At 34.6% G+C, this 19,439-nt stretch overlaps 4 protein-coding genes across 5 annotated transcripts; 1 reads left to right on the forward strand and 3 right to left on the reverse strand.

The window, feature by feature from the left end:
• The first annotated feature begins 1,352 nt into the window (after window positions 1-1,352).
• LOC113772971 lies at window positions 1,353-10,172 on the forward strand. Of its 2 annotated transcripts, none has more exons than XM_027317476.1 (7): window positions 1,353-1,448; window positions 4,523-4,712; window positions 5,715-5,872; window positions 8,534-8,656; window positions 8,770-9,017; window positions 9,099-9,368; window positions 9,456-10,172. In XM_027317476.1, exons 2-7 carry the CDS (start codon window positions 4,538-4,540, stop codon window positions 9,700-9,702), a joined length of 1,221 nt encoding a protein of 406 aa, XP_027173277.1. In that variant the 5' UTR covers window positions 1,353-1,448; window positions 4,523-4,537; the 3' UTR covers window positions 9,703-10,172. The 2 variants fall into 2 exon arrangements, with proteins under 2 accessions (XP_027173277.1, XP_027173276.1); XM_027317475.1 differs by lacking the exon at window positions 1,353-1,448 and adding an exon at window positions 4,031-4,074.
• A 1,844-nt stretch (window positions 10,173-12,016) lies between these two features.
• Window positions 12,017-14,503, reverse strand: LOC113775947 (F-box protein SKIP1). Its single transcript, XM_027321007.1, has 2 exons — window positions 14,085-14,503; window positions 12,017-12,700 (listed from the first exon to the last, which is right to left on the reverse strand). The coding sequence occupies exons 1-2, from the start codon at window positions 14,438-14,440 to the stop codon at window positions 12,127-12,129; spliced, it is 930 nt and encodes a 309-aa protein (XP_027176808.1). The 5' UTR covers window positions 14,441-14,503; the 3' UTR covers window positions 12,017-12,126.
• A 1,773-nt stretch (window positions 14,504-16,276) lies between these two features.
• Window positions 16,277-17,108, reverse strand: LOC113775192 (UPF0057 membrane protein At2g24040-like). Its single transcript, XM_027319961.1, has 2 exons — window positions 16,866-17,108; window positions 16,277-16,759 (listed from the first exon to the last, which is right to left on the reverse strand). The coding sequence occupies exons 1-2, from the start codon at window positions 16,953-16,955 to the stop codon at window positions 16,631-16,633; spliced, it is 219 nt and encodes a 72-aa protein (XP_027175762.1). The 5' UTR covers window positions 16,956-17,108; the 3' UTR covers window positions 16,277-16,630.
• Window positions 17,109-18,219: 1,111 nt separating this feature from the next.
• On the reverse strand, window positions 18,220-19,061 carry LOC113773662 (UPF0057 membrane protein At4g30650-like). Its single transcript, XM_027318292.1, has 2 exons — window positions 18,956-19,061; window positions 18,220-18,345 (listed from the first exon to the last, which is right to left on the reverse strand). The coding sequence occupies exons 1-2, from the start codon at window positions 19,043-19,045 to the stop codon at window positions 18,220-18,222; spliced, it is 216 nt and encodes a 71-aa protein (XP_027174093.1). The 5' UTR covers window positions 19,046-19,061.
• Between the last annotated feature and the right edge of the window lie 378 nt (window positions 19,062-19,439).

Genomic DNA, 19,439 nt, shown 5'->3' on the forward strand with positions numbered 1-19,439 from the left:
ATTGGAAAATTTGGTGAATGTTGACTTTAAAGTTAATCAAGCTTAACTCCCAATCGTGAAACAATTGTAAACCCTTTAACCATATATTATATAGGGTTGAACATTGAAGTCTTACACTTATTACGCTTATTTATGTCACTATTTACAAATAACGTTTTTTCAAACTTTAGTGGGGCAAGGGTAAAATGTAAAAACTAGTAAGTTTTGGGGGGCAAGTAATTAATTGGGAAAATATTCGACAGCTTTCTCGAGATTTGTCATAATATTTCTTCACATTCTTGAGGTTTGTAAAATTTTCTCTTACCTCCCTTATATGTTTGATAAGAGTAGGGATGCACATTAAAGATGATAATTAATGATGTTACCCCGATCAATCTAAACAATTGTTATTGTTTAGCAAAATATATCCAACAAAAAATAACTTTTGAAGTAAAAAATCTAGACAACAATTAACTAAATGGCCATATCATATGGGCAACATTTTGGGCGTTATTTTTTTTGACAAAATTACCTACTAAATAAAAGTAGAAGTTCTGTTGGAGGTTTTAAAATGCCTTCAAGGTTATAATTTGACATATTTTGCTTGAAGATTCTCTTTAATTTTTGTATTTTTGCCTATTTTGCTACTAAATTTGTTTGCTCATCTTGATCTAATTTATGCAGTTGAAGCAACTGTAGCACTAGCTACAATGATGATTGAAATATAGGAAAAATGATCAGTTTCATCCCTCACATTTTACAAAAATATTCTTTTCGTCTCTCACTTTTAAAATGAAATAAATTCATTCCTGACATTTAAAAATTGAAACTATTATATCCTTGAAATCAATTTTCAATCTGAATTTAACCACCCAACAACTCGATTATAAATTTCGGAGATATAATTGGTAGATCACTTGGTTAAGTCAACTTAATATTCACATGAAATTTAATAAACCCAAAAAAGAAAAATAAAAAATTATAACATAAAAAAAAATTAATCTTTCCTACATGATTATTGTATACATTGACGGGATTAAATACTTGTCACATCATTTTAATTTAAATTTAAATACCAAACTTTGTATATATGGTATACATCTAGGGAAATGGGGCAGTATGACCGTCCCTGAACGGTTTATGACCGTCCCTTAATGGCCATGATCTGGTCTCAAAAATTTGTGCGGCTGAAATTACAAGTTGTAACTCGATTTCCACGCCATGTGTGGATCCCACAAAAATTTGCTCTAAAATTACGCGATGTGCAAAAAAAGTTACACGATGTACAAAGAAAGTTACGCGCAGTTGAAAATGGCCAAAACCGTTCGAAACGGTTGCACCTGCAACAGTCCGTGCCCCATGAGTTACGTGAATCTGCTAGGTGACTTTTGCTGTCCATTGCTGAACAGTGTGTCATGATCGAAATAGCAAAGGCACGAAGGGTATGATTTGCCTTCTGCCTCGAGAAGGTATGTTTGGCATTGTTAAGATTGATCTCCACTTATTGATTACTCTGCATCAGTACCATGTTTGTAATTTTTTGTTGTATTAATGCATTCTTGTCATTGCTGAAATGTTGGGAGTTCCATCTATGCCATACAGCAAGTCACAAATTCTTGTGAGGAAATATTCTCGAGTCATCTTCACTCTGCTGGCAGTCAACTATTGAATCCTTTAACTAAAAGTTAGTTTCACATTGGGACAGGGAACATGAAAAGAGTCTATGCTATTTAGTTTCGCATTGCATTTAGGGGCTTGGGGGAGGACTTTAAGCTAGTATCTGATTATGGCATTAGCTGCTTGGAACAGCCATAAGAAAAAGAGTAGGCAGTTAGGATATATGACGTGATGTTGTTGTTTAGTCTCCAAGTACTAAAAATTGAATCCTATGGCTACATTTTAGATAAATGGTTGGTACGAATTTTAGGTGCATATCATTAACTATGATATTATTATGTATGTCTACTATTGTTGTCTTCATAGTGGGAGAAAGATTATTGACAGTTCACTAGATATGATGATGGGAGGCACTTTATTACTGTTTCCCATCTTCTGCTTTCTCCATGACATATAATGTTGCCGAACTTTGTAATTACAGCCTGTAGGATTTTTGTTTATTAAGTAGTAATAGTTCATAAATTCTTTAATCTGCTGAGTTTTATTTATTATTATTTTTTTAAAATGCCTGCCAGCTTTTAATATGTGGAAATTGCTATTAAAGTCCCTGGCATTTTTCAAACTTCTGTAATTTAGATCCTTGCATTATAAGCTCTTTTTTTGCCTATTCTTATTTTGGACGGAAATAACTGCAGTAGAAAATAGATTAGAGAAAGGGACTTCACCATTTTTCTCTGTTTGAAAATTTTTAGTGGGGAGACAATTGCTAAACCCAGTGAGTTTAAAATCGTGTAGTTGCTTTCTCAAAGGCTAAAGAAAATGTCAGCAATTTTAGAATGGGGCTGATTAGAGGTATTAATCACAATCAAATTATATTGATCCATCCAAACTTGTCCACTAATAAGTAGACTTTAATGTGCAATTAGGGCTGTCAATGGGCTTGGGCTAGCTCGAGCCCAGTTCATTCAGTCCGCAACAAGGCCTTATGAGCCTTATGTTTAATAGGCTTGGACTGAGTTTGGGACAAAATAGGGCCCAAATTAAATGAGTTGAGATTGGGTTTTACTATGTTCAAACTTGATTAATGCCCGACCTATTTACATGTATAATTATATACTAATATATGTAATTTCATATTAAGTGGTATATATAATGTAGAATTATACATTATAACATTAAAATATCAATCATTTATATACAAATTTATAAATATTAATATATTATTTATAATTATATATTTAATTATGAGTTTGGGTCAAATCCGATATGAACCCGAAGTTCATATAAAATGATGAGTCGAGTTTGAACTTTCTAACCTAGGTTCAAGTCCGAAAGTTCAAAATCCTGAAAGCCCCATTTATTTTTTGAGTTGAACTTAGGCTTCCCAAAGTGAGGCCCAGCTTATAGAGCTTGATAGGCACCCCTATATGTAATTAGCTGGCGGGTGAAGATGCTTCTTAGTGACTGAGATGTTTGGACCCAAAAAATGTAGAGCTTTTGGTAGAGTGTGCTTGGAAAACTGACTCGAATTCCCATATTATAGGATATAGTTTGCTTGCATACTGTTGGCTGTGCTGTCCATGTTCTAAATGTATGCAATACCAAGTGCATATTATATAAACTATTGATGAAATTGGATCAAAACCATACAGTTGCTAAATTTCAAATCGCGTTATTATAGTCCTGTGATTCAACAATCCAATTTTATAAATTTGATCCCAATCTAAGTAAGATTCTTGGAGTTTGTAAAACTATAGTCAAATGAATAGAATTTTGTAGAATCAAGTGCATATTATATAAACTAAGATAATTCTTACGAATTTAAAATTCGTAGCCTTATATGTCATGAATTCATATCAATGATATTTATTTTTCATATTTGTAGTCTAAAAATAAAATAAATTCCGAAAATTGAATGTTTATCAATTAGCATATAATGCTAGAATACATACATTTTAGCTGAAGAAATTTATTTTTTCTAACTACCATCACATTTTCTGCATCTATTTGCACATTTTTTCAACTATTCATGAACAATAAGCTTATAAATAAATAAAATGTTAATTTTTTTTCATATTTTTTAGTAGGAACTTACGATTCTATGATCCATCTATGGTTTAATCCTATGACTTCCAAAAGGAACCCTAGGTAGGATTCCCATTTTAAAAACCTTAAGACTCCAATCCTGAAAACGGCTATCCCATGTACAAAATAAAGGGGGGAAAAAGTAATAAAAAAAGGATGATAAAAGAAAATAAAGAAGAAGACCCCTCTGGATATTCAATTTGGTATTGTAATTTTCGGGCCTTTTTTTTCTGGGCTGAACTGCAACATTAAGGGGCCCAATATGTGATTGTAAAACCTGGATCAGCCCAAATTTCCAACGTTAGGCGCCAAGTTTCCAAGAACAAGAAACAGAAAATCATTTCAGCTGGTTCGTCCGGATCTTTCTCTAGTCTTACTGAGCAAGAACTAACGGTAATTTTTTCATTGTTTTTTCTTTATTTTTTCTTTATTTTTTTGTGGTAATTAGTCTTGGGGTGTTGAAGCGTTGCCCATTTTAAGAGCCGAAATTCAGTAATCCGCATAATTGTTGCTCATATGCGTTAAGTTTCTTGCGCACCACCTGTTCGATTAATTAACGATAGGCTCTTCTAAGAATTTTGGGTTCTTAATCCGCCATGTTCTTACTAAAATAGTGAGATTTTGGATTTAGAAAAATTTTTAGACTGCTTCGATCCCTTGGTCTTTTTCTTTGTATAAGTTTTAGCACTGCTGCAATCCCACTTTGTTCTTCTTTTATGTTTATGTTTTTTCAATTGATTTTGAACGGGGAAAATGTTTTTTTAATTCTTTTTTTAGTTTTGGGCTTTAATTTCTTTGTTAATTTCAATGGTTCTTTTATTTCATTTGCTCATGTTTGCAGAGAGCAATCCAGACAATGTCTGCAATCAGAGCAATTGGTAGGGCGCTTTTTGCTGCAGTCAAGGCTGACACTTCATCCGCATCTTCTGCAGCTGCAGCTGCTGCTTCCACTGCTAGGACTAAACATAACCCTCTTGAGGATTTCTTCGAGGCTGACAGAAGTTCAGATGACGACAAGCCTGTTGTATATGGTATAAACACGTCTTCTCTCTATCATATCGTGAAGTTCTTTGGTTTTCATGTAATTGAAGAAACTGAAGTTAATAAGTTGGAGCCCGAAATTGACCGTGGAAATAAAGTACTGGTACAGTCTTAAATTCTACAAATACTTTGTGGTTTGAATAGCATCTCCTTGTAGTATCTAAGCTTAAGTATTTAATGTCAGAAGTGAAAAGGATCTCTTTTTTTGCATTGTGTTCTGGAGGTGTAATAATTCAGCTGATCTGTCTTAAGCTTTGACAATTCCTTTGAGGATTGCAGTGACAACCTCTTAAAATGGTGCTTCTGATGCTTTGGATGTCAAACAACATTTAGAAACAGCCTTGAGCATGACCTAGCATTTATGACTAGGAATTTTTTTCCCTTTTTACTTTTTTCCTCGATAATGGTATGTTCTATTTTCGGAATCATTCTTATACAGATGCTAAAATAATTTTGATAAGGAGCTATTTTTGAGTTCTTGTTTATTTTATTAAATTAAGATAGCTTATTTCAGCAAAGTAAACCTATACAGATAAAAAAGACAGCAGCAAATATTTCTTCTTATTACAACTCTATGTTGCTTCATACTTTTTCCAACCAGTTAAGGTCTATGATATAGCAGGATATGTGGAAACTTGAGTTCTAGAAAGCACCCTTTGTTTTCCAGAGAGATATGGCATGAGATAATTGTACACCCATGTTTGTTTGGTCTTGCTATCTTTTTTTGTTAGATGATTATCCTCAAATTAATAAATTTTTAGGTATTGTAAATCAGTTGTACTTTCTTTTCTTGCTGGTTGCTCCATCTGAGTTACTGCATATAGCTTATGGACCTTGTTTTTTCTTGGTTAATAAATGAAAAGGTTGTATTCTGCTCTATGGTGTATGTGCAGCCCATGGCATTTTGTTAAACTTATGTTCATGGAACATATTGTTACCACTCCTTTCTTGTCAGTTGTGTGTTCAAAATAACTGTTGATTTTATCATATAGGTAGGGGCTGGAAAGCTTCTGAATTGTGCCTTAAATCATGGGATGATCCTCAGAAGTTATGGTTTGTTCTATTAAAGGAGAAAAACATGTTGATGACCCAACGCCAGATGCTTCATGCTCAGAACCTACGTTTTGCAAATCCAGAACATATCTCCAAGGTAGATTATGTATTCTCCAATTTGCTGTTTTTCTTTCATTTTTCAAATGCTTTTTCTGGTGCTGTTATATAGCCATTTCTGCCATTTATCTTAAAGAATAAAATCCAATGTACTTGAAAAAGTTTCTTTGCTATAATCTTCTGCATTTTATTCTAATAAGCAACCAATTTCAGTTTTTTTCCCCAGTTTTATTATGCTAGAAAACTTCTCGATACTTATGCAGTGATGAACATCATCGCTTTGGTTAATCATGAAACTTTGTCTGATACAAGGTGAACGCAATTCTACAGAGCCTATCACATTTTTCCGCTTTATGAAACATTCCTAGGATTACAATTCTACTTAATAGACAGTTTTTTCCACTTGAAGGCGTGGGAGAAGCAGAGGGTGAAGAGAGAGGACCTAATAGGAGAAACACTATCTGCCAGATACATGTTTCTCCCAAGAAAAAAATCATTTTTGTATTTGAAAATGTAGTTGTACAGTGAGGGGACTCGCCGGGGGAGGGGGGGGAGGGGGGAAGAGAGAGAGGACCTGATAGGAGAAACACTGTCTGCCTGATATATGTTTCTCTGGAGAAAAAGTAAAAATTATAATCCTCACATTTTGTGGCTGATAGTAGCCCTGGAGGACCTGGGAGGAGGGGGGGGGGAGAGAGAGAGACAGACAGACAGAAAGGCCTGTTAGAGAGGGATTCAAATTAGAGGAGAAATATACTCGAGTTTTGCTGCTGATAGTATTCCTAGAAAACACAATCTGTCAGATACATTTTTCTTTTGAAAAAAGCTCTCCTATTTTGCAGCTCACAGTAATCCTGGGGGGAGATAGAGAGTGTGTGTGTGTGTGTGAGTGAGAGAGAGAGAGAGAGAAAGAGAGAGAGGGGACCTAATTGGAGGAAACATATCCTCATAGTCATTGCTGACAAAAGTCCTAGAAGAAACACAATCTGTTAGGTACATGTTTCTTTAGAAAAAAGTTCTCATACTTTTCACCTCACAGTATTTCTAGAAGAAACCGCATGTCCTAGATACATGTTTTTCATAGTTCTTCTGTATAATATCTTTATTCTTGTCAACCTCAAAGGAATTAATATCATAATTCAATCTTTCCGAATATGTTGTCTGAAAATGATCTTATCAGCAAAATTTTTAATACTGACATTGTGTATTTTAATCGACAAATGGCATATTGTAATTCTGTATGATTGGAAATTTATTTTTCTTCTTATTTTTTCAACTAAAAGCTTATCTTGAAAGGTTGGAAAAAATTGAATTCTATAAATGGTTGTGTTTTCTATGTATGGAATTACCAATGAGTTAATTAAATAGTTTCCTTGCTCCATTACAAGTAGGTTGGGGTTGTCTGACCTTTTTCCTTAATATGCTTCATGTTTTAGCAATGAACTTTTTGTTTTACATTTATGGTCTTTCCTAGTTCAAATGAATGGTAAGCGGATCTACTCTTTTATGAATTTCTGGTCAGGTAAAATTAGTTGGGTATGCTGGAGTAGCTTTAGGTGAGTATGATGCTTGTATTCAAAACTGTCCAGCTTAATCTTTTGGCTGTTGTATTTTTATGGCATGAATGTTACAGAAGTAGAGAGGAAAAAAGTAATAATTAACATAATGATGGACATTCATGGACTAAGAGAGCCCCTGAGACCTAAATTTGTCGGAGTGGAAATTTTGACATGATTGGGGAATTTCAACTTGGAAATAATAGTCACAGTGTATAAAATTCTTACTTCTAGAGAACAAGATAGTTGTTTAGTTCTGAATCGCACTGGCTAATGGCTATGCCATCGCCAAAGCTGGTTCCTTATCCTCTTCTTCTTGAAGCCTGAGTGTGACATATGCTTTGAGCCTTTAGTCATCATGCATCCATTCTGTTACCCTAGCACTGAGGGTTCTTATTTCTTCTTAGTTTTTCCTTGTCAGAATAGACAAGTGTAGAAATGCTTTTTCCAAAAGCTTTCAAATGCTCTATAAACTAGAGAGCTTTGTATCTTTACTTTTGTGCCTATTTTGTTGCTCCAATCTTCTAGTTCAGCTGCTTCATGATTTTCAAAGGCTGACAGAGCCATAACTTGTACATAAGTCAGAACTTTTTCCAACAAGTATAAGACTTGCAAGATTACTACTATCTCAACTCATTTACCACATTTGTGGTGAGTGACTTTGAGCCATTGACTACCATCTGATTTAACTGATATTTTGGCTTTTTAACTTTGTTAATTACTGGAATTTATAGTTAAGTATGGGGATATTTGGTGATGACAACCACAAATGATTTAGTCTTATGTCATATTTTCATTCTCCAATGCTGTGCAAAGTTGTGTTTTATGTCCAGTATATAACCTTTAATCCTTAGTTCGCATTGATGATCTTTCTACCAGCCTGTACAACACAAGAAATTAGTTCGGCTATTTGAAATAATCCTGCATACCTGCAAGTGGCTTGGCTTTCACCTAATTTTTGTTCCTTGTGTTTATACTGCTTTTATTTTGGAGATTAGACGTTTTCCAACTTTGATTGAATGCATTTATTTATTTATTTTATTTTTGTATGTGGAATATTTCTACTCAAATCTAATTATATCTTGTTGGGTTATACATGTGTGTGGCGATAATTTCGTTAACTAATTGTGAATTTTACAACAAAGGTGTCTGTCTACCCTTTTGTATATCAAAGGCGGATGCACCATACATCCGATTTCTCTACCATACATGATCACAAGGAACTTTTCGTGTATCCTCCACATGACAGAAATAATACTCTTAGTGAGGTAAACAATTAATTTGACTAAGAAATTGAGAAATCATATCTTCTCATGGTCCTTAATGTCTACTTGGTATTTCTTATAATCTAACACTTTTTACTTGCTATATTCACATATAGGATCAGATCCCTTTGGAAAAAATTAAGGAATTATATAGTCCTCTCATTCATGAATATGAGTCCAGATCGAAAGTTGCCAAAAAGAAAGAAGTGACTTGGATGGATTTTTCTAGACTGTTAATCAACACAGAGGTTGAGAAACGCATTTGGATAGTTGAAGAAGTTCATAGAAGGAACTTGCATATCGTGGACGGATGTTTCAGTGAAGATCCACCGATTGCGTGTACTTGGCCTTTGCCCAATGAAAGGTAAGTTGTAATGTTTCTAATGCTTTTAACATTTATCATAGTTGTCCATGTTATAAGATTGATTTTTTTTTTCTTTTTTAGGTGCACTATAGTTTCAGTTATTGCTGGATTTGACCCGAAGACGGGGACGATATTTTATGGAATCGTGATACGGAATGAACATGGCGAAATATTGCTGATACAATGTCTGACTGAAGTCATTGAATCTTGGAAAAGATTTAATCCGCATGAGGCTGAGGCTGAAGCTATTCATAGAGGCATTAAGTTTGCAGATAAGAATAAGGAAATGTTAGGATATGACAAGTTCATAGTTGAATCTGATAGCAAAGAAGGCATTCATCGGGTTTCAAGGTCTCTTACTTTCTTAAGATTTTATTTCACTTTTGATCCTTTTTTTGTTCTTTATATTTATACTTGTGTTTGGCATTTGTTTGGCAGATGGGCAAGTGAAAATTACCCAAATTTTAAATTGAGACACACATATCGCGAATTAATGGGGTTAACCCAACTCCTCATCAACCTTGTGAAGGTCTCACCAGATGTCCAGAATCCCGATTACGAGTCGATTGAGAAGGATTTAAAACCCATTGCAGAAGGATTCAAGGCTGGCATGTTGCGCCTTATATTTCCAAAGTCCAGGAAGAGCAAGAAGGGAAGGAACCAGAAGAACAAGCGTGAGAATTGAATGATGTTCAAGTTAAAGTAGTAGAGTGAGGTATGCGCAATTTTCTCTACCTTTTTTTTCCCTAATTATTTCATTTCAAAGGTTTTTTTTTTCTAAATTTTTTTGAAAAAGATAGAAAACAAAGAACTGCTTCCGTGTGTTCAATTTCTTTGATATCTACCCCTGTTGTGGTATCAACTCTTTAGTGTGTTCAAACTCTTAGGTCTTTAGATTTTTTTCTTGATTTTTGTCGCTGAAACACATAAGCATGCGTGCATTATTAAACATTTGATGAGTTTGTATATTGTCGATAGATAGTATCGGATGAAGAAATGCAGTATTAATGTTCATCTTTTGTAGAATCCCTTTTATGTACTGGTAGTTTTGTTGCTTAGTAACGATTTGGTTCAATTGGGTCAATTCCAGATGGAGATATTTGGCTATTTGCTGCCTTGTTTATAGGTTTATGTTCTGTTCAATTATTTGACATTGATATATTTTTCTGAGTTCGTTTTACCATTCTGCAGCAAGAATCATTACTTGTACTACGGTCAGGTTATTAACAATTTAACATCTTTCTTTATTTGATCGCTGTCTCCTTTTGTTTAACAATTTAACATCAAAATTTTTGGGGATTCTTTTCTTCTCCTTCTTTTTCCTTTTTTTTAGGAAAAAAAAAAAAAAAAAACCTTGCGGTCAACACCCACTATCATTAATGGAGAAACATGACAAATGTATTGATGGAGAAATATGACAAATGAGCTGGTGCATAAGCCACACTGCGTAATGCATCTTTTTTCCCATCATTTTTTAAATTATTTTTTTTAGTACTCGTGAAGAGAGATTTAAGAAGTTGGGAGAGGAGATAGAATTCGAGCCCCCCGAAACTCAAACTTAAAAATAAAAAAATAATAATAAAAATGGAATGAGCATAGTTTACTTGTGTAGTGCTAGTAGGAATTCATGAAGATTTTTATAAAAATTTTTAAAAAAAACACATGAAAATTGAGAACTTCTTTGGTCAAGTAATTTTTCTATTTATCTTTTCTTCTACTCCATAACGCTTGCAATTATGCACTAAGATCACATAATTCTAGCACACGACTTTTTCTTATTGATTTTTCTTTTCTTTTGAAAGAACTTTTTGGCTCCGTTTAGATTAGCTGTTTTTTGAAAAATTTTACTGTAGCAGAGTTTTTATAGTATGTTTTGATATATTTAAGAGTAGAAGAGTTTTTAATTAGAATATATTGTGGGATATTTTTTAAACATTAAAAAAAATTTAAACGATTTTTTAGAGTGCTTTTTAAAAATTTTAATAGTATTTAAAAAACTAATTTTTGAAAAATTCTTAAATCCAAGCAGAGCCATGGTGTCTCATACTAACATAATAAAAACAATTTGCTCTCTTACAATTTGAATCCTCCACAGGCATTAAACAGTGCCCTCTAATGGCGTCTTTAGCATAGTTTTGATATGAAAGATCATGGCAGAGGTAGACTCACTAATACACATGTAACTCTTCTCATAATCTCTCCGTGAATCTAAATATATAAAAAAAAAAAAAAAAGGACACTATTTAGTGCTGAAAAAATTTCACAGTGATCAATATCAAGGCATCAGAAGACAGCAGATATTTATTGGTTCTCCACAAATTGAATTGGGCTATTACAACTTGGTTCGAGTTACGAATGCATAGATAGATTAATAGAAATATCAAAATTACTGAGTAAGTATTATATGGGTGCAAGAATTCATTCGAAATATGTGTAAATATGTGTATAGCTAATACTCAAACATTTGAATTAGCACATATATCCATATAGAGGTATACACATATTTACGCAGAATATTTGCACATACACTTGCACACTCAAAAGGATATGAACATGTATATTATGCGTGGATACCAAGTCGAACTTGGATCAAATTTTCATTGCTTATGCGTCTAATTTTTTAACTCGTAACATTAACAGCACCATCCTTCTCCGCCATTAACATTTAGCAATTCGATTCATTGCTTCTGAATACGTATTCATCCTTTATTATTTTAACTAGAACTGTTTCATGTTTATTATTTTATTCATCCTTTATTATTTTACCTAGTCCGGTTGCAAATAAACTTTTTCTATTTCAAATTGTTTATTTTCATGCCCCCGCACCCTCCACTGTCACGCAAGGAATCTACGCCGTGATGTGCATGAGCACGTCTGTTTTACTGCAAATAACAGTATGCAGCGTACACTGCCATCATCGGGCAAGCCCCATGCACAGAAGCAAAAACCGAAGCCTGGCGGTAACCACAAGTATCTACTCAAAGTTGATGACAGGGGCAGAAATAAAATGCGTTAACTACATAGAAGATATTTGATCAAATACCTAGACAATAGATCGAATACGAAATGCGTATTACAGATGATTTATCAGTGTTTACAATTTCCAACATCAAATACGAAATGCATCGGTCTGGAAGCGTTCGTCATATAATCTCCAATGGCCATACCTTTCAACATGGAAAACAGACCTAGGAATGTAGAAGTTAGGCCTTTTTATGGTTTTCAAATTCTTCAAACTGGAAGATGCATTTGCTATATCACGACTAGTTACATTTGCACATCCAGATAAATCCAGATATTCAAGATCCGAACACCCTTCGGATATCAAAACAAGACCTTTGGCCGTCAATTTGGAAAACCGAAGTTCGAGATGCAGGAGATGAGGCATAAATTTCCCAATTGCAGTAGCATCTGCATCCCCATCTTGAGGACAAGCATCCAGATACTCACCAGGTACAATACCATGATGTTGAGAAGGATCCAACCAATTCATCAAATTCCGCCTGAAAACCTGCAACTTCGGGCAGTGCCTTCCTATAAGTGCCATAGATTCATGAGATATTTCATAGCAATAGCTAATATCAAGTTCCCTAAGGTTGGGGCAGCCAGAAGCTATTTTAGCAACAACTTCATCTGTAACATGAGGAGAGCTCTTGATGGAAAGAACTTGAAGATTGGGGCACCTGGGAGACAGACAATGGAACTGAATCGTTTCAAACGTCAATAAAAATATAAGATGCACACCCCTCAACATTGACAGAATTCAGAATTGCCATTTAGACTTGCCATGACTATTATAGAGGTAAATAAAATTAAGTGGCAAAATGCACAAATTGTAAACCACCAGTAAAGCAATTTTATTGCTCTTGGTCTTCTACTAACAATGAACCTCAAGTACAACATACATCCTAGTCAACTAAAAAATAGAAATGTATAGTTTTTGAAAAGGCCGCAAATCAATACTTGATAGATAAAGAGGCAACCCACTCTTTTTTGAGTAAATTTAGCAGTACAATTGCCTTATTAGGATGAATAGCCCAGAATTATGCTCATATTCCCATTTTGCATCGCGCCCCTTTAACATTTTTTTTCAAATCCAAACAACATTACCCTAATAAGCATTAGTCATTAAATTCAAATGCCAATGAAGCCGGGCAATCAGGTTTTAAAAACATGGTTCATCGAGATAAATGAATCTGAAGGCAGCCATAAGAAAAGCAAGATCGAAACAGGGAAGTAGGAAAAAAAATCCTTGGAAGAAATTCGTCATTCTCTTTGGAACCATTCAACCAAGTGATCCTGATTTTCAATTTGTCATTTTGTACCCACCAAATCAGACCCAAATTCAACTGAGTTTTCATCCTATTCATCAAGAAACCCCCTAAAATGAACCATTCTATCTAACCCCAAACCCACATCATGTAGTACTTTTAGAGGATTCCATTGATGAACTTTCAAATGTTTCTCGAACCTAGAGCTGAATTCTCATCCATTTCAAAAGAATAACTCAAAACCACAATTAATAACAGAATAATTGACACATACGTGGACATTGTATTCCATAATATAAGAAAAAATTATCAATCGTGTGCATAAAACAAATCCATCGCCTAGAAAATTCTGATTTGTAGGAAATTGACTTCTCATTTCTTTTCTCTTGTTCACAAGCTACACCTCCAAACAACTATTGTCCTCAGGCTTGACATCGGTGAGTTTGAAAAAATTGACAAGAGCACCAAACATGCTTGTTGGGGCTTCTTCACCAGCGGGAGCGAGGGAAGGAAAGAAGAAGTTGGACAAGGGGAAAAAAAGATATTCAGGAAATAGACTCTAAATTTGATCTTTGGGAAATCGATTAGTATTCAAACATTCTAAATTTATGGCACGAAACTGGGATTAGAATTATGTGAGCTAACCTTAATCCATAACTCCAAATTGACAACTAAATTAAACATAAATTAATGACAAAAAAACACGCACACACGTTTTTCACCTTAAAATTCAGGGAAAACGAAAAAGAAAATTCATGAAATGAAAGAAAAAAAATTCAAACATCAAAGTTTAGACCTTTCAGAAACTAAAGAGAGAGAGCGGTTAGAGCAGTGTCTGACGCGGATTTCAGTGAGGGATCCATCGCTCCAAGCGACGACGGATAGAAGCATGGCATCGATTTTGCGTTCGAACTCGGGAGTCCAGTAACGGGGCAACTCAGTGGATGAGTCGAAGCGAGTTTCGAGGTCAAAGACCGAGTTGAGACAGGGCTCCTTGCAGGCGTGCAGCCATGGCTTGCAGACGACCATAGCTCCCCGCCATCGGTCTTCGAGTGATACGCGGGAAAGGATGTTAACGAGACACTCGTGAGTCAAATCGCCCCAGTGGTGACTCGGTCCCGACTCGGATGTTCCTCCTTCTTTGTCGTCCATTTTGCCTTCTGTTGGCGGTGGTGGTTGTGCCAAATCCTTTCGAGTTTTGATGCGTGAAATACTACAGGGGTCGATTCGCGCGATGCGTGACGTTGTGTGCAAATAAGAGTTACTAAAAGAAAAAATATTTGTAAAATTTTTTGAATATATTTGTTGACATAAAATGTATAAACATATCCAAATTAATTATTTGGCGGTGAAACATGACCATAACCGGTAGTTGCTAAACTAATTAGTGAGATTTATCAGATTTGTTGAAAATTAGAATAATAAAAAATACATGCTATTTGGTAGAAAGACGTATTAATAATGAATAATTATCAAGAATAGTTTTTAAAAAAACATAAAATGATAAAGTCTTTTTGATATCAAAAAGCCCCCTCTCCATTATATATAGTATACATATCATAAGGCTTTAGTGTAACTAAAAATGATCTTTAAAAAAAGGTGAAAAGAAAAATGGATGAGATTAATGTTCAAAAACTATTGGAAGAGAAAAATTATCGATGGAAAAATTAATGTTCATGGAGCATGTTTCAAAAAAAAAAAAAAAATTGTTCATGGATCGCTTGAAAGTTGAAAGACCATATATAATCCCTAAGTAACAAGAACTACTAACCATCTTGATATCAATTAAATCACACAAGGGCAAAATCAGGATATTACACAAATCAATTGCTTTTAGTATTTTACCACACCATAAACCAGTTGCATAAAATAAATTCCAATGTGCTATTTGTAAATGCACAGGAATGATTACGTATCATTGGGCCGGCCACAGTTGAGAAAATACTAGATTCAGGCCGTAAATAAGGCCCAAATATGCTTTTATGTGTTTTTTCCCCACAATCTACGTACAAGAAATTTCAACGTGTTCGAAGCCTAATCCAGTAATCCTAATCGTAGGGCATAAAGACATTGCGTTGACTTAAAGATGAGTTAAGGATTAGAGATGTAGTAATTAAATTCAAATATTTGCTTACTTTTCATGTTTTTTTGGTAAATAAATCTCGACGATTAATGGATACTCAATATTTATCCTCATAAAAGCGTGTTGGGAAACTATTTATATATATCTCTCATGTATGGTGACTAAATCAAATTAACCCGAAACAATAGCAAATTTGCTGTATAAAAAGCTTGGCTTAACGATGCTATTTGCATTAGTAGGTAATGCCTCAAATCATATAAATGCGTTGAGAGAGGGAGGGCATTTTCATGTGTCGCGTCATCTTCTTATGCCTTTCGATTTTGAAGTCTAGTCTTACAAGGTCTTTGTTATGGGGTGTTAAAATGTTGGATGGGCATAAGAGGCAAATAGAGCAAAGACGCGGGGGAGAAGCAGTGCAACATTATAGACAAACTAAAACTGATTTGTGTGACATCCGGGTTATACATTAAACGATGTACCACGAAATTTCAACACAAATATGCAACATTTCCTAATCACTCCAAAAGCAAGTTAACAAGGCCATTCAAATGTTCAACATGCAGATGTCATTGGTAAACAGAAAGGTATAACCTAGCTTCATATATCGACACCATAACGAGGGGGAAGCAGAAACGGAAGAGAGAAGGCCATGCAAATCAGGATTTGACCTGCAGGCTTTTCTTGCAGAAAGAAGTGTTTTGGGTTTCAACTTCCTGAATTCTAACGCCTATTGTTAGTTTCTCACTCACCTAACAGCATAGCTGACTCAAAGCTTCAATCCGCCCACCCTCCAACCCCCAAACCACCTCCCTTCAAAAGAAAATAACACCCAGATGCCAGAATCGATCTACATTCACAGCTTTGGCATCAAAGTAAGCAAAAAGCAAGAAAAATGCAGATGGAAATGTAAAAACGAAACTCCCATTGTTATCATGATGATCAATCCTGTGGCAATATTCAATAGACCAGTCCAACAATGCCACCATTGTATAAGCATTTCTTAAGTACATGGATAGGATCAACAACGCCAATACCTCCTAAGAAAACAGCAACTTTCGACTGAAAATTGAAAATTTTTGATATATCGACAAAACAAGGTTTACAATTCTACAACATTACAAGTCAAGCGCATGCGTTAATAAACTCTTGAACAATTGAAATAGGAAAATCCAGAGACTCAGGGAACAATAACCACATGAACATCGGCATAAACATTCATAATTGGTTTAAATTGGAAAGCCAAATTCCACGGAGCAGTGCTAGGCAAGGGGCTCATAGTACTCGCCGCGGGACATATCCCGATCGATGAAGAGAATTGCGTAGAGAGCATAGATTATTCCCGGAACGTACCCGAGCATCGTCAATACTAAGCAGATAAAGAACTCTACCTGCCCAAAATTCACCCAAGCATTGAAAAAAAAAAAAGAGACAAGAATTAATTAAATTGAGCATCTAATCTAGGAAAAAATGAAGAAGAAGAAGGACGAGGCTTACAGTGCAGCAGCCATGCCGGAGACAAATGCCGAGAGGGGGAAGGAGGATCGCCAGTATAATCTCGCAGCAGATTTCACATCTGGACACCATTCTTCAGCGTGATCCTTGTTTATCCAGACGAAGCGATATTTTTCTTTTTCCTTTTTTACTTGTTTTGCGCGTTCCTGGAAGATTGATTTGGGGGAAAGGAATAGAAAAAGGTGGATTTATCAACATTTTTGGGGATTCTTTTCTTCTCCTTCTTTTTTCTTTTTTTTTTTTTAAAAAAAAAAACTTGCGGTCAACACCCTCTATCATTAATGGAGAAACATGACAAATGTATTGATGGAGAAATATGACAAATGAGCTGGTGCATAAGCCACACTGCGTAATGCATCCTTTTTCCCATCATTTTTAAAATTATTTTTTTTAGTACCCGTGAAGAGGGATTTAAGAAGTTGGGAGAGGAGATAGAATTCGAGCCCCCCGAAACTCAAACTTAAAAATAATAAAAAAAATAATAAAAATGGAATGAGCATAGTTTACTTGTGTAGTACCAGAAGGAATTCATGAAGATTTCTATAAAATTAAAAAAAAAACACATGAAAATTGAGAACTTCTTTGGTCAAGTAATTTTTCTATTTATCTTTTCTTCTTCTCTATAACGCTTGCAATTATGCACTAAGATCACATAATTCTAGTACACGACTTTTTCTTATTGATTTTTCTTTTCTTTTGAAAGAACTTTTTGGCTCCGTTTAGATTAGTTGTTTTTGAAAAATTTTACTGTAGCAGAGTTTTTATAGTATGTTTTGAGATATTTAAGAGTAGAAGAGTTTTTTGAATATATTTTGGAATATTTTTTTAACATTAAAAAAATTTAAACTATTTTTAGACTACCTTTTAAAAATTTTAATAGTATTTAAAAAATTAATTTTTGAAAAATTCTTAAATCCAAGCAGAGACAATTTGCTCTCTTACAATTTGAATCCTCCACAGGCATTAAACAGTGCCCTCTAATGGCGTCTTTAGCATAGTTTTGATATGAAAGATCATGGCAGCTCCCTCAAGAGGTAGACTCACTAATACATATGTAACTCTTCTCATAATTTCTCGGTGAATATAAATAAAAAAAAAAGGACACTATTTAGTGCTGAAAATATTTCACAGTGATCAATATCAAGGCATCAGATATTTATTGGTTCTCCACAAATTGAATTGGGCCATTACAACTTGGTTCGAGTTACGAATGCATAGATTAATAGAAATCTCAAAATTACTGAACAAGTATATGGGTGCAAGAATTCTAATATGGAAGTAGAAAAATAGGAAGGGGAATGTTGGAAAATGTGAGATATTATGGAGAGAGAGAGGACTATGCAGTGAGAGGACGCCATTGATCGTCCGGGTGGGAGCCTCTAACCACTATGGCGTAGACAGCGTAGATAATGCCCGGAATGTAACCTAAAAGCGTCAGTACCAAGCATATGAAGAACTCGCACTGCCACAAATTCACAAACGTTCATCAGTAATTACTCATCTGTTTGTCTACCCAAAAAATTAATTAATTCATCTCTTTGTGCATGTAAAATTGGAATTTGGATCAAGGGTTTCAACAATAATTAATTACGCTAATCAAATACTCCACCATCCGAGACAATGAATGTGGCGGCCTTGTTCTCTTCTCGGTTGATTTAGATTTTACAGAATCTATAATCATAAAAACTGATTACGGAATCAGCACAAGCTACTTCTTAGGTGATTTTTGTTCTTTAATCATTTTATAAAAAAAAAATCTATGATCAGAATATAAAAGCAACCAAAAACATCGCAAAAAAACTAATTATTCAAAATCAGAATGTATAATCAGTTAAAACAACCAATCGATAACAAGCCCAATATATATATACGATGTTCATTGAAAGCAGTGATGTATATATGAAGAAAATATTAAGGATTTTAAAAAACTGGAAGTGGTGTCGTATATGTGTGAATTGAAGTATAATCATCAATCTTTAGGAAGTATCATTATTGATCTTGTTCGAAACCCTAGCTAGCATTTTGACAGGATTTGCTTAGAGGGTGTGTGGGAGAGAGCGTGTGTAGCTTACACTGCAGCAGCCATCTCTTAGGCAAACTCCGAGTGGTGGGATAAATATTGCGATGAGGATCTCTAAGAAGACTTCACATCTAGATGCCATCCTGATAGCTGATTCCTGCTGCCGTAAAGAGTTGGAGGAAATGGTGTGGGGATTAATTCTGCTTTGGGGTTCAAGATATAGGAGAAAAATTCAAAGTTTTGGGGTATGCATTGATGATTAACCAAGGAAATAAGAAATTCTCGGATCACATTTTTGACTTAGTAAAGTGTAACAAATGGTCAAATAGTCGTTCAGTTCGTTTGGATGGAAGAAATAGTTTAAGTTGGAGATTGGAGAGCGTTGGGTTTGTGTTTTTATCCTTTCTTTTCTTCGCAAAGGCTGCTGGAAATGGAAAGAAAGTTACATTTGTTTATTCTACTTGTTTGGAATGACTTTTTTCTCAAAATTTTTTTTTACATATATCATAACCCCATTTTCTAATCACTTTTTTTTT

This window comes from Coffea eugenioides, chromosome 6 (genome assembly GCF_003713205.1).
Source record: "Coffea eugenioides isolate CCC68of chromosome 6, Ceug_1.0, whole genome shotgun sequence".
Lineage (NCBI taxonomy): Eukaryota > Viridiplantae > Streptophyta > Magnoliopsida > Gentianales > Rubiaceae > Coffea > Coffea eugenioides.

Coding starts and splice junctions, on each gene's coding strand:
- LOC113772971 (XM_027317476.1), top strand. CDS start 4,538: ATGTCTGCAATCAGAGCAATTGGTAGGGCGCTTTTTGCTGCAGTCAAG. Junction 9,018..9,098: donor TGGCCTTTGCCCAATGAAAG/GTAAGTTGTAAT, acceptor TTTCTTTTTTAG/GTGCACTATAGTTTCAGTTA. Junction 9,369..9,455: donor GGCATTCATCGGGTTTCAAG/GTCTCTTACTTT, acceptor TTTGTTTGGCAG/ATGGGCAAGTGAAAATTACC.
- LOC113775947 (XM_027321007.1), bottom strand. CDS start 14,440: ATGGACGACAAAGAAGGAGGAACATCCGAGTCGGGACCGAGTCACCAC. Junction 12,701..14,084: donor CTCTCTTTAGTTTCTGAAAG/GTCTAAACTTTG, acceptor TCTGTCTCCCAG/GTGCCCCAATCTTCAAGTTC.
- LOC113775192 (XM_027319961.1), bottom strand. CDS start 16,955: ATGGTGTCCAGATGTGAAATCTGCTGCGAGATTATACTGGCGATCCTC. Junction 16,760..16,865: donor TCCGGCATGGCTGCTGCACT/GTAAGCCTCGTC, acceptor AATTTTGGGCAG/GTAGAGTTCTTTATCTGCTT.
- LOC113773662 (XM_027318292.1), bottom strand. CDS start 19,045: ATGGCATCTAGATGTGAAGTCTTCTTAGAGATCCTCATCGCAATATTT. Junction 18,346..18,955: donor TAAGAGATGGCTGCTGCAGT/GTAAGCTACACA, acceptor AATTTGTGGCAG/TGCGAGTTCTTCATATGCTT.